The sequence below is a fragment of the Oncorhynchus keta genome, chromosome 6 (genome assembly GCF_023373465.1).
Source record: "Oncorhynchus keta strain PuntledgeMale-10-30-2019 chromosome 6, Oket_V2, whole genome shotgun sequence".
Lineage (NCBI taxonomy): Eukaryota > Metazoa > Chordata > Actinopteri > Salmoniformes > Salmonidae > Oncorhynchus > Oncorhynchus keta.
This window is the reverse complement of record NC_068426.1, coordinates 10,006,152-10,019,267: the sequence shown is the minus strand read 5'-3', so window position 1 is coordinate 10,019,267 and position 13,116 is coordinate 10,006,152. Positions and strand designations below refer to the sequence as shown.

Here is a 13,116-nt window from a genome sequence, read left to right as displayed (position 1 = left end):
AGCAATTACAGTGTCGAGTCTTATTGGGTATGACGCTACAAGCTTGGCACACCTGTATTTGGGAAGTTTCTCCCATTCTTCTCTGCAGATCCTCTCAATCTCTGTCAGGTTGGATGGGGTGTGTTGCTGCACAGTTATTTCCAGGTCTCTCCAGAGATGTTTGATTGGGTTTAAGTCTGGGCTCTGGCTGGGCCACTCAAGGACATTCAGAGACTTGTCCCGAAGCCACTCCTGCGTTGTCTTGGCTGTATTGGAACATTAACCTTCACCCCAGTCTGAGGTCCTGAGCACTCCAGAGGTTTTCATCAAGGATCACTCTGTACTTTGCTCCATTCATCTTTGCCTCCATCCTCACTAGTCTCCCAGTCCCTGCCGCTGAAAAACATCACCACAGCATGATGCTGCCATCACCATGCTTCAACGTAGGGATGGTGCCAGGTTTCCTCCAGACGTGACGCTTGGCATTCAGGCCAAAGAGTTCAATCTTGGTTTCATGAGACCAGAGAATCTTGTTTGGTTGAGTGCTGCAGAAATGGTTGTCCTTCTGGAAGGTTCTCCCATTCCCACAGGGGAACTCTAGAACTCTGTCATGTTATCATTGGGTTCCTGGTCACCTCCCTGACCAAGGCCCTTCTCCCCAAATTGCTCAGTTTGGCCGGGCGGCCAGCTCTAGGAAGAGTCTTGGTGGTTCCAAATTTATTCAGTTTAAGAATGATGGAGGCAGGCGCAGTGGTCTAGGGTACTGCATTGCAGTGCTAGCAGAGACTCTGGGTTCGCGCTCAGGCTCTGTCGTAACCGGCCGTTACCGGGAGGTCCGTGGGGCGACGCACAACTGGCCTAGCATTGTCCGGGTTAGGGAGGGCTTGGCCGGTAGGGATATCCTTGTCTCATCGCGCACCAGCGACTCCTGTGGCGGGCCGGGCGCAGTGCATGCTAACCAGGTCACCAGGTGCACAGTGCGCACATTGGTGCGGCTGGCTTCCGGGTTGGATGCGCGCTGTGTTAAAAGAAGCAGTGCGGCTTGGTTGGGTTGTGTTTCGGAGGACGCTTTCGACCTTCGTCTCTCCCGAGCCCGTACGGGAGTTGTAGCGATGACACAGGATAGTAACTACTAACAATTGGATACCACGAAATTGGGGAGAAAAGGGGGTAAAATTCAAGAATTTAAGAAAATTCTTCGGGACCTTCAATGCTACAGACACCTTCTGGTACCCTTCCCCAGATCTGTGTCTCAACACGATCCTGTCTCAGAGGGCTACAGACACCTTCTGGTACCCTTCCCCAGATCTGTGTCTCAACACGATCATGTCTCAGAGGTCTACGAACACCTTCTGGTACCCTTCCCCAGATCTGTGTCTCAACACGATCCTGTCTCAGAGGTCTACAGACACCTTTTGGTACCCTTCCCCAGATCTGTGCCTCGACACGATCCTGTCTCAGAGGTCTACAGACACCTTTTGGTACCCTTCCCCAGATCTGTGTCTCGACACGATCCTGTCTCAGAGGTCTACAGACACCTTCTGGTACCCTTCCCCAGATCTGTGTCTCGACACGATCCTGTCTCAGAGGTCTACAGACACCTTCTGGTACCCTTCCCCAGATCTGTGTCTCGACACGATCCTGTCTCAGAGGTCTACAGACACCTTCTGGTACCCTTCACCAGATCTGTGTCTCGACACGATCCTGTCTCAGAGGTCTACAGACACCTTCTGGTACCCTTCCCCAGATCTGTGTCTCGACACGATCCTGTCTCAGAGGTCTACAGACACCTTCTGGTACCCTTCCCCAGATCTGTGTCTCGACATGATCCTGTCTCAGAGGTCTACAGACACCTTCTGGTACCCTTCCCCAGATCTGTGTCTCGACACGATCCTGTCTCAGAGGTCTACAGACACCTTCTGGTACCCTTCCCCAGATCTGTGTCTCGACATGATCCTGTCTCAGAGGTCTACAGACACCTTCTGGTACCCTTCACCAGATCTGTGTCTCGACACGATCCTGTCTCAGAGGTCTACAGACACCTTCTGGTACCCTTCCCCAGATCTGTGCCTCGACACGATCCTGTCTCAGAGGTCTACAGACACCTTCTGGTACCCTTCCCCAGATCTGTGTCTCAACATGATCCTGTCTCAGAGGTCTACAGACACCTTCTGGTACCCTTCCCCAGATCTGTGTCTCAACACGATCCTGTCTCAGAGGTCTACAGACAATTCCTTAGACCCCATGACTTGGTTTTTGCTCTGTCATTCACTGTCAACTGTGGGACCTTATATAGACAGGTGTGTGCCTTTCCAAATAATGTCCAATCAATTGAATTTACCACAGGTAGACTCCAATGAAGTTGTAGAAACATCTCAAGGATGATCAATGGAAACAGGATGTACCTGAGCTCAATTTCGAGTATCATAGCAAAGGGTCTGAATACTTTCTGTTTTTTATTCTTGATACATTTGAAAAGATTTCGAAACAACTGTTTTAGCTTTGTCGTTATGGGGTATTGTGTGTAGATTGATGACGTAAAATGTATCCATAATTTAAACCATTTTCGAATAAGGCTGTAATGTAACAAAATGTGGAAAAAGTCGAGGGGTCTGAATAGTGTGACTTCAGACACACCTTATGCTGAGTAAAATAACATTTTTGTCCATAAATGCTTAAATAAGCATTTCTTGGCAGTGACTTTTTTTTACCGAAACCAATGTGTGGATTGCAGCAGTCACTTCTTAGAGCAGTTTAATTTCATTAACCCAGAACAAAAATCTTGCCTAATTTTGCCAGCTGCATGATTCAATTCTTGGTCCATATGTCTTCAAAATTGGTAGTTCCAGTTTGGAAAGTCTCCACCCTCGCAAAAGGAAACTCATCCAAAATGTTTGATATATTTCCTTTAACATCGTGTGTTGTGTGCTTATTGTTTTACCAAGTATAGGTTGTAGGCTATTTTTAGACCTTAATGAGCATCAGGTATTGCTGGAATGTTTACCAATGGTATGTCTATCTTTTAGTGAGAAATTACACTGGTCACTCAAAACATTTATGAAGTATTTATAAAGTATAAATAGCCCACACTTTAGGTGAGGCCACACAAAAATACTTAAAGGTCACAAACAGGCAAAATCAAGTTTTTCATGAAATTGGATGATATTTGTATGAAACCAGATCAAAGTATGACGACCAAAGTATGAAAATGACTGTTGCTTCTACATTGATAAAGTTTGATCATAAAGTTACTGGTCCCCTCCTCCATGTCAAACATCTAGATTCAGGAGGCGGGATAATTAAGGGTGACATCACCCTAACTCTCATTTTAATAGACCAATGGTAACATAATATTCTCTTAAATAATTTAAATAAGCACTGCCTTGTAACCATCATCGGAGAAGGTGTGTTTTTGCGGAAGGGCGTGGTTTATATAGATAGATAGCTACTCTACTGGTGCCAAAATTTGTCTGTAAGGTGTCAGCAAATATAATTCAAGTTTACACTATTCATCTATGGCAAAGATACTTAAATATGTTTCCCTTTTCATCTGTGTCGGGTGTTAGCTAGTTACGGGCTATCTAGGTCTTCAGCCAGCATGGAACAAAAGGGAGGGAAAGGTTGTCTGTCTGTCTGTCTGTCTGTCTGTCTGTCTGTCTGTCTGTCTGTCTGTCTGTCTGTCTGCACATTCATGCGTGTATATTTGCATGTGTTAATGCCTGTGTTAATGCCTGTGTTAATGCCTGTGTTAATGCCTGTGTCCCTGTGCAGAGATCCGGGAGGCGTTCCGGGTGCTGGACCGGGATGGGAACGGGTTTATCTCTAAGCAGGAGCTGGGCATGGCTATGAGATCCCTGGGGTACATGCCCAGTGAGGTGGAGCTGGCCATCATCATGCAGAGACTAGACATGGATGGTGAGGCACATACAGAGAAACGCAGAGACACACACACTTATCATACACATGCGCACACACACACACACACACACACACACACACACACACACACACACACACACACACATGCGCACACACACACACACACACACACACACACACACACACACACACACACACACGCACACACACACACACACACACACACACACACACACACACACACACACACACACACACACACACACACACACACACACACACACACTCACACTCACACACACTCACACACACACACACACACACACACACACACACACACGCACACACGCGCACACACACACACACACACACACACACACACACACACACACACACACACACACACACACACACACACACACACACACACACACACACACACACACACACACACACACACACACACACACACACACACACACACACACACACACACACACACACACACACACACACACACACACACACACACTCAAAAGGCTTATCATAAACACAGAAACAGAGACAGACACACATTGAGTCTTTAATGATTTATTTTTATAGGGGGCAGATCAGCTTTAATATTGCAAATAGATTGTAGATTCCATCAATGTAATTGTCTGCATCATTTCCAATCCCTCATATATCTTTTAGGAGAAAAATATATTCACAACTGAGCAAGAGGATAAGTGCATTAGAGTGTCTAGTCTAAACAGACGCCTCACAAGTCCTCAACTGACAGCTTCATTAAATAGTACCCGCATAACACCAGTCTCAATGTCAACAGTGAAGAGGCGACTCCGGGATGCTGGTCTTTCTTGGCAGAGTTGCAAAGAAAAACCATATCTCAGACAACCCAATTACATTTTTTCCCAACTGCTTACACACGTTTTCAAAACTGTCTGCTTTTTTTCAAAACTCTACACACAATTCCCAAAACTGCACACACAAAATGCAAAATGCCTCACATCTCCTTCAAAATGTAACACTGCATTCAAAATGCCATAAACACATGTCAGAATGAAGCATTTGCATCAAATGGCGAACACTGCTTTCATAATAGTACATGTCTGGATATACCATGTAAACACTGTTGTTCTGAATCTAAAGCTCTTTGGTCTTTCATAGGCTTATATCTACATTTCAATACAATGTTCTACAGTGAAAGTAATCTGCTGAGAGGGGTAACAAGTACACTGTAAACACCAATGGAGGGGTAACACGTACACTGTAAACACCAATGGAGGGGTAACACGTACACTGTAAACACCAATGGAGGGGTAACACGTACACTGTAAACACCAATGCAATGTAGAAACAGAAAATATTTATTAGGCCAAACATTACTGTTGTATACAGTAGCATACAACAAAACCATAAACATATGTAAACCAAAAGTATATTCTTTAGAAGACAGTAAAATGTCACGGCTTCTATGAGTAGTGGGTGGAGAAGTCAGGCGCAGAGAGCAGGGTAGTTCACAAGATGTGGATTTTTAATTTACCAAAAACCCAGAGAGATGGTCACGCCACACACACAAGGGCGCGTAAAGACCCAGTCCAAACAACAGGATGGAACTGACCGGAAAGATAAATACCCCAAAATAATCACACACCATAAACAGAAAAACAAGACCGGACAAAAGCCGGCGGGCCTACTGGGTTTAAATAGCCCACAACCACAACCACAACCACAACCACAACCACAACCACAACCACAACCACAACCACAACCACAACCACAACCACAACCTAAACACAACCACAACCACAACCACAACCACAACCACAACCACAACCACAACCACAACCTAAACACAACCACAACCACAACCACAACCACAACCACAACCACAACCACAACCTAACCACAATAACAACCACAACCACAACCACAACCACAACCTAAACACAACCACAACCACAACCACAACCACAACCACAACCACAACCACAACCTAAACACAACCACAACCACAACCACAACCACAACCACAACCACAATAACAACCACAATCACAACCACAACCACAACCACAACCACAAACAACCACAACCACAACCACAACCACAACCACAACCACAACCACAACCACAACCACAACCACAACCACAACCACAACCACAACCACAACCACAAACACAACCACAACCACAACCACAACCACAACCACAACCACAACCACAACCACAACCACAACCACAACCACAACCACAACCACAACCACAACCACAACCACAACCTAAACAACCACAACCACAACCACAACCACAACCACAACCACAACCACAACCACAACCACAACCACAACCACAACCACAACCACAACCACAACCACAACCACAACCACAACCACAACCACAACCACAACCTAAACACAAAACAGGTGCAGCTAATCAGACACGACTAAATGAAACAGAAAAGGGGATCGGTGGCAGCTAGTAGGCCGGCGACGACGACCGCCGAGCGCCGCCCGAACAGGAAGAGGCACCATCTTCGGCGGGATTCGTGACAGTAAGGAACACAATTGTGTGTGGAATTGGTAGGGGGGCAGTCACCAGTGCTAAGCTACGCTTCATCTCTTCTCCGGCCTGGGTCTGGCCACAATACTTCATCCACATCACAAGATACGTTTTCTCTTGCCAAACATGGAGGGAAGTATCTCCTAGCATGGCGTATCCAACCTTGGACAGAGGCACCCTCTATGTCCCCACATGGAGGGAAGTATCTCCTAGCATGGCGTATCCAACCTTGGACAGAGGCAACCTCTATGTCCCCACATGGAGGGAAGTATCTCCTAGCATGGCGTATCCAACCTTGGACAGAGGCACCCTCTATGTCCCCACATGCGTCCTCCATTGTCTGGAGAAGCTGCATGCGGGCATAGGGTTGACGATCATACACTTTCCAGTGCCAGGCTGAGAAGAATTCCTCTATGGGATTTAGAAAAGGTGAATATGGGGGTAGGTACAAAACTACAAATTGTGGATGAGTGGCAAACCAGTTTTGGACCAGAACAGCCCGGTGAAAACTAAAATTGTCCCATAAAACCACAAATCTAGCAGGCTCCTGATCTGGATCAGGGACAAGCATTGTGTAAATTGCATCCAGAAAAGTGAGCATATGGCCGGTGTTGTATGGAAGCCAACCTGAAGCCAACCTCATCCACATAAATAAATTCATGGTGAATTACCTGGGCATCCAGCTCCAATACTCTCTGTAACAGACAAAAGGATATACTGATGAGTAAATATGGTATGTCTGAAGTACTGGAAGTAGTGTTGCATACATACCTCTACAAAGTCATGTCTTGACTCTGTCAAAGTTCCTCTCAAATGGCACCTTGTAAAGATGTTTCATCGTCACTCGGTGCCGTTGGAGGATGCGTTATGTGGTCGACAGGCTTACAGCATTGATGTTGTTAAATATGGTGTCATTATTCAAGATATGCTCTCTTATCTCTCGAATCATAATTGCATTGTTGGCCAAAACCATATTTATAATTGCAGTCTCTTGTACATCTGTAAACAAGCGTCCTCGTCCTCCATGATGTCGTTGCCTTTCCACTCTGGACAGAATTCAAACACAGTATGTGTTCAGCATAGGAACTGTAAACAATGTACAAAAAAATGTAGTACAGCATGATAACCAACCTCATTCATTCAATGCAGTGCAGTAGATGGATGGCTTAGAGTTTATGTTTATGCAATACTATGCAGTCATACGTATTTTACAGTACATTACTGTAATGCTAAAATAGTCATTAGATAGTTGCATACCTGTTCTCATTTCTGAAGGTTTGAATTATGGACGCCACTGTAAATCGACTCAAGTTGGGCTGGACTCTCAGTCCAGCCTCTCTCACGGTCAAACCGTGGTTGATCACATGATCAACAAGTTTTGCCCTAATCTCATCAGAGATGGCTCTCCTTCCTTCCCTTCTTTGCCCTCGTCCTCTTCTTCCTCTTCCTCTCCCTCCTACTCCTCTTGCTCTCTGTCCATTGTTGGCATCCATTGTTCAAAACAGGTCATCTGACCTTTGACCCATTTATAGACCTATACTACAGTAAAGCAGTGATTGGTTAGTGATCAGTTAAGCTATTTGTGTTTGCACATGTGAGGAGTGTGTCTGCGAACTGGTGAATAAGTGTAGCATTTTGATTAGTTCTGTTTGGATAAGGAAAGCAAGTCACTTCCTCTTAGATTTTTGTGTTTTAGGTAGAGAATTGTGTGTAGTGTTTTGAAAAAAAAGTGTTTATGCAATTGACAACTGAGTCAAAGGCTGAGAAATAGCTTATGGTTTTGGATATTTGGTGAGAAATAGCTTATGGTTTGGGATATTTGGTGAGAAATAGCTTATGGTTTTGGATATTTGGTGAGAAATAGCTTATGGTTTTGGATATTTGGTGAGAAATAGCTTATGGTTTTGGATATTTGGTGAGAAATAGCTTATGGTTTTGGATATTTGGTGAGAAATAGCTTATGGTTTTGGATATTTGGTGAGAAATAGCTTATGATTTTGGATATTTGGTGTGTAGTTTTGCACTTTGAGTGAGAGGTTTCAAAAATCGTGTGACATGAAAATATTTTGTGTGTAAGCAGTTGGAAAACACTGTAAAAGAAAAGATTAAGATGGGCAAAAGAACACAGACACTGGACAGAGGAACTCTGCCTAGAAGGCCAGCATCCCGGACTCGCCTCTTCACTGTTGACATTGAGACTGGGGTTTTGCGGGTACTATTTAATGAAGCTGCCAGTTGAGGACTTGTGAGGCGTCTGTTTCTCAGACAAGATAATCTAATGTACTTGTCCTCTTGCTCAGTTGTGCACCGGTGCCTCCAACTCCTCTTTCTGTTCTGGTTAGGGCCAGTTTGTGCTGTTCTGTGAAGGGAGTAGTACACAGCTTGATTTCTTGGCAATTTCTCGCATGGAATAGCCTTCATTTCTCAGAACAAGAATAGACTGACGAGTTTCAGAAGAAAGTTCTTTGTTTCTGGCCATTCTGAGCCTGTAATCGAACCCACAAATGCTGATGCTCCAAAATCTCAACTAGCCTAAAGAAGGCCAGTTTTATTGCTTCTTTAATCAGAACAACAGCTTCAGCTGTGCTAACATAATTGCTAAAGGGTTTTCTAATGATCAATTAGCCTTTTAAAATGTTAAACTTGGATTAGCTAACACAACGTGCCATTGGAACACAGGAGTGATGGTTGCTGATAATGGGCCTCTGTACGCCTATGTAGATATTCCATTAAAACTAGTAATTTACAAAAACAAGGACATTCCTAAGTGACCTGGCCAAGATAAAGCAAAGCAGTGCGACAAAAACAACAACACACAGTTAAACATAAACAAACATACAGTCAATAACACAAAAGAAATGAAAAATAGAAAAATCTATGTACAGTGTGTGCAAATGTAGAAGAGTAGGGAGGCAATAAATAGGCCCTAGAGGAGAAAATAATTACAATTTAGCATTAATACTGGAGTGATAGATGTGCAGATGATGATGTGCAAGTAGAGATACTGGTGTGCAAAAGAGCAAGAGGGTAATAATATGGGGATGAGTTAGTCGGGTGGGCTATTTACAGATAGGCTGTGTGCAGGTACTGTGATCGGAGTTCCTCCTCTGTAATTTGGCTTCACATGAGTCATTCTGTACAGATGTTCATTTTATATTAATAGAAAAAAATCCATACAATTAGCTTTGGTTAGTGAAGATTGAGACTGAAACGAAAACATATGCTTCAAGTACTTTACTTTCTCTCTTTTTTGGTGAATCACAGGTGACTCCATCATCTTTCTCTCTTTTTTGGTGAATCACAGGTGACTCCATCATCTTTCTCTCTTTTTTGGTGAATCACAGGTGACTCCATCATCTTTCTCTCTTTTTTGGTGAATCACAGGTGACTCCATCATCTTTCTCTCTTTTTTGGTGAATCACAGGTGACTCCATCATCTTTCTCTCTTTTTTGGTGAATCACAGGTGACTCCATCATCTTTCTCTCTTTTTTGGTGAATCACAGGTGACTCCATCATCTTTCTCTCTTTTTTGGTGAATCACAGGTGACTCCATCATCTTTCTCTCTTTTTTGGTGAATCACAGGTGACTCCATCATCTTTCTCTCTTTTTTGGTGAATCACAGGTGACTCCATCATTTGGTGAATCACAGGTGACTCCATCATTTGGTGAATCACAGGTGACTCCATCATTTGGTGAATCACAGGTGACTCCATCATTTGGTGAATCACAGGTGACTCCATCATTTGGTGAATCACAGGTGACTCCATCATTTGGTGAATCACAGGTGACTCCATCATTTGGTGAATCACAGGTGACTCCATCATTTGGTGAATCACAGGTGACTCCATCATTTGGTGAATCACGGGTGACTCCATCATTTGGTGAATCACAGGTGACTCCATCATTTGGTGAATCACAGGTGACTCCATCATTTGGTGAATCACAGGTGACTCCATCATTTGGTGAATCACAGGTGACTCCATCATTTGGTGAATCACAGGTGACTCCATCATTTGGTGAATCACAGGTGACTCCATCATTTGGTGAATCACAGGTGACTCCATCATTTGGTGAATCACAGGTGACTCCATCATTTGGTGAATCACGGGTGACTCCATCATTTGGTGAATCACAGGTGACTCCATCATCTTTCTCTCTTTTTTGGTGAATCACAGGTGACTCCATCATCTTTCTCTCTTTTTGGTGAATCACAGGTGACTCCATCATTTGGTGAATCACAGGTGACTCCATCATTTGGTGAATCACAGGTGACTCCATCATTTGGTGAATCACAGGTGACTCCATCATTTGGTGAATCACAGGTGACTCCATCATTTGGTGAATCACAGGTGACTCCATCATTTGGTGAATCACAGGTGACTCCATCATTTGGTGATCTGTGATCACAGGTGACTCCATCATTTGGTGAATCACAGGTGACTCCATCATTTGGTGAATCACAGGTGACTCCATCATTTGGTGAATCACGGGTGACTCCATCATTTGGTGAATCACGGGTGACTCCATCATTTGGTGAATCACGGGTGACTCCATCATTTGGTGAATCACAGGTGACTCCATCATTTGGTGAATCACATCATTTGGTGAATCACAGGTGACTCCATCATTTGGTGAATCACAGGTGACTCCATCATTTGGTGAATCACAGGTGACTCCATCATTTGGTGAATCACAGGTGACTCCATCATTTGGTGAATCACGGGTGACTCCATCATTTGGTGAATCACAGGTGACTCCATCATTTGGTGAATCACAGGTGACTCCATCATTTGGTGAATCACAGGTGACTCCATCATTTGGTGAATCACAGGTGACTCCATCATTTGGTGAATCACAGGTGAGTCCATCATTTGGTGAATCACAGGTGACTCCATCATTTGGTGAATCACAGGTGACTCCATCATTTGGTGAATCACAGGTGACTCCATCATTTGGTGAATCACAGGTGACTCCATCATTTGGTGAATCACAGGTGACTCCATCATTTGGTGAATCACAGGTGACTCCATCATTTGGTGAATCACAGGTGACTCCATCATTTGGTGAATCACAGGTGACTCCATCATTTGGTGAATCACAGGTGACTCCATCATTTGGTGAATCACAGGTGACTCCATCATTTGTAACAAGTTTCCGTAAATTATTTTTGGTAGCATTTCAACGTTGAAGATTAAAAAATCATTTGGTGAACTTTCCCCCATATTCCATCCAGTTCGCTTTATTTTTATAATATATTACACCGGATCTTTCTTGAATAAGTTCCTCCATTTCTTTTTGTTTTTCCTCTAACTTATTCTGAGCCTCTATGGTACCGTTTTTATTGCTATCTAACTGTACCGTTAGTCCTTCAATTTCCTTTGTTAATATGGACTCTGTTGATCTAAATTGCTTTTGTTTTAGAGATAATTATAACAATTATAAGTGGCTATACTTATTTCACCATTTACCATAATGAGATACAACTTTGAAATCTATTTATCATAATATATGTTTGTAAATGTTCCATTAAAAATGTACCGTAGTGATTGAGTGTCCATGTAACTCTACCACGATATTTGCATTGCTACTAAGTAACCCTCCAATTGGTCCCCACTATTCCACCCGCTAAAGCCCCTCCCCCATTCCTAGTTGGGTTGTCATCGACAACCGGCAGACCACACCCACCTCCAGGATCCCTAGGCCCCCCGGAGAAAGACCAGGACTCATCCTTCGAAAAGAGCACGCCCACTGAACAGAAGCAGATCAACCGCCAAAAACATCTCCAATACTCTCACCTCAATTTGCTTTATATTTTTAGCAAAAATATCACGTATCTTAATCTCCATCATTAACAATTAATATGCGTAATAATGTTGACAGTTCATGAAAAGGATTGTTACCCATAACCAGGATTGTTATCCGTAACCAGGATTGTTACCTCTAACCAGGATTGTTACCTGTAACCAGGATTGTTATCCGTAACCAGGATTGTTACCTCTAACCAGGATTGTTACCTGTAACCAGGATTGTTACCTGTTACCAGGATTGTTACCCATAACCAGGATTGTTATCCGTAACCAGGATTGTTACCTGTAACCAGGATTGTTACCTGTAACCAGGATTGTTACCTCTAACCAGGATTGTTACCTGTAACCAGGATTGTTACCTCTAACCAGGATTGTTACCTGTACCCAGGATTGTTACCTGTTACCAGGATTGTTACCTGTAACCAGGATTGTTACCTGTTACCAGGATTGTTACCTTTAACCAGGATTGTTACCCATAACCAGGATTGTTACCCTTAACCAGGATTGTTACCTGTTACCAGGATTGTTACCTGTAACCAGGATTGTTACCTGTAACCAGGATTGTTACCCATAACCAGGATTGTTACCTCTAACCAGGATTGTTACCTCTAACCAGGATTGTTACCCATAACCAGGATTGTTACCCATAACCAGGATTGTTACCTGTAACCAGGATTGTTACCTATAACCAGGATTGTTACCTATAACCAGGATTGTTACCTATAACCAGGATTGTTACCCATAACCAGGATTGTTACCCATAACCAGGATTGTTACCCATAACCAGGATTGTTACCTGTTACCAGGATTGTTACCTATAACCAGGATTGTTACCTGTTACCAGGATTGTTACCCATAACCAGGATTGTTACCTGTTACCAGGATTGT

The 13,116-nt window shown here is 43.6% G+C and overlaps 1 protein-coding gene across 1 annotated transcript in view; it reads left to right on the top strand.

Annotated features, from left to right (window-relative positions):
• LOC118375748 (calcium-binding protein 8-like) overlaps nt 1-13,116 on the top strand; it is a 73,413-nt gene that overhangs the window by 36,378 nt on the left and 23,919 nt on the right. The window contains exon 3 of the mRNA XM_052520553.1: nt 3,751-3,894. Coding sequence (XP_052376513.1) covers nt 3,751-3,894 — 144 coding nt within the window. The remainder of the gene's footprint in view (nt 1-3,750; nt 3,895-13,116) is intronic.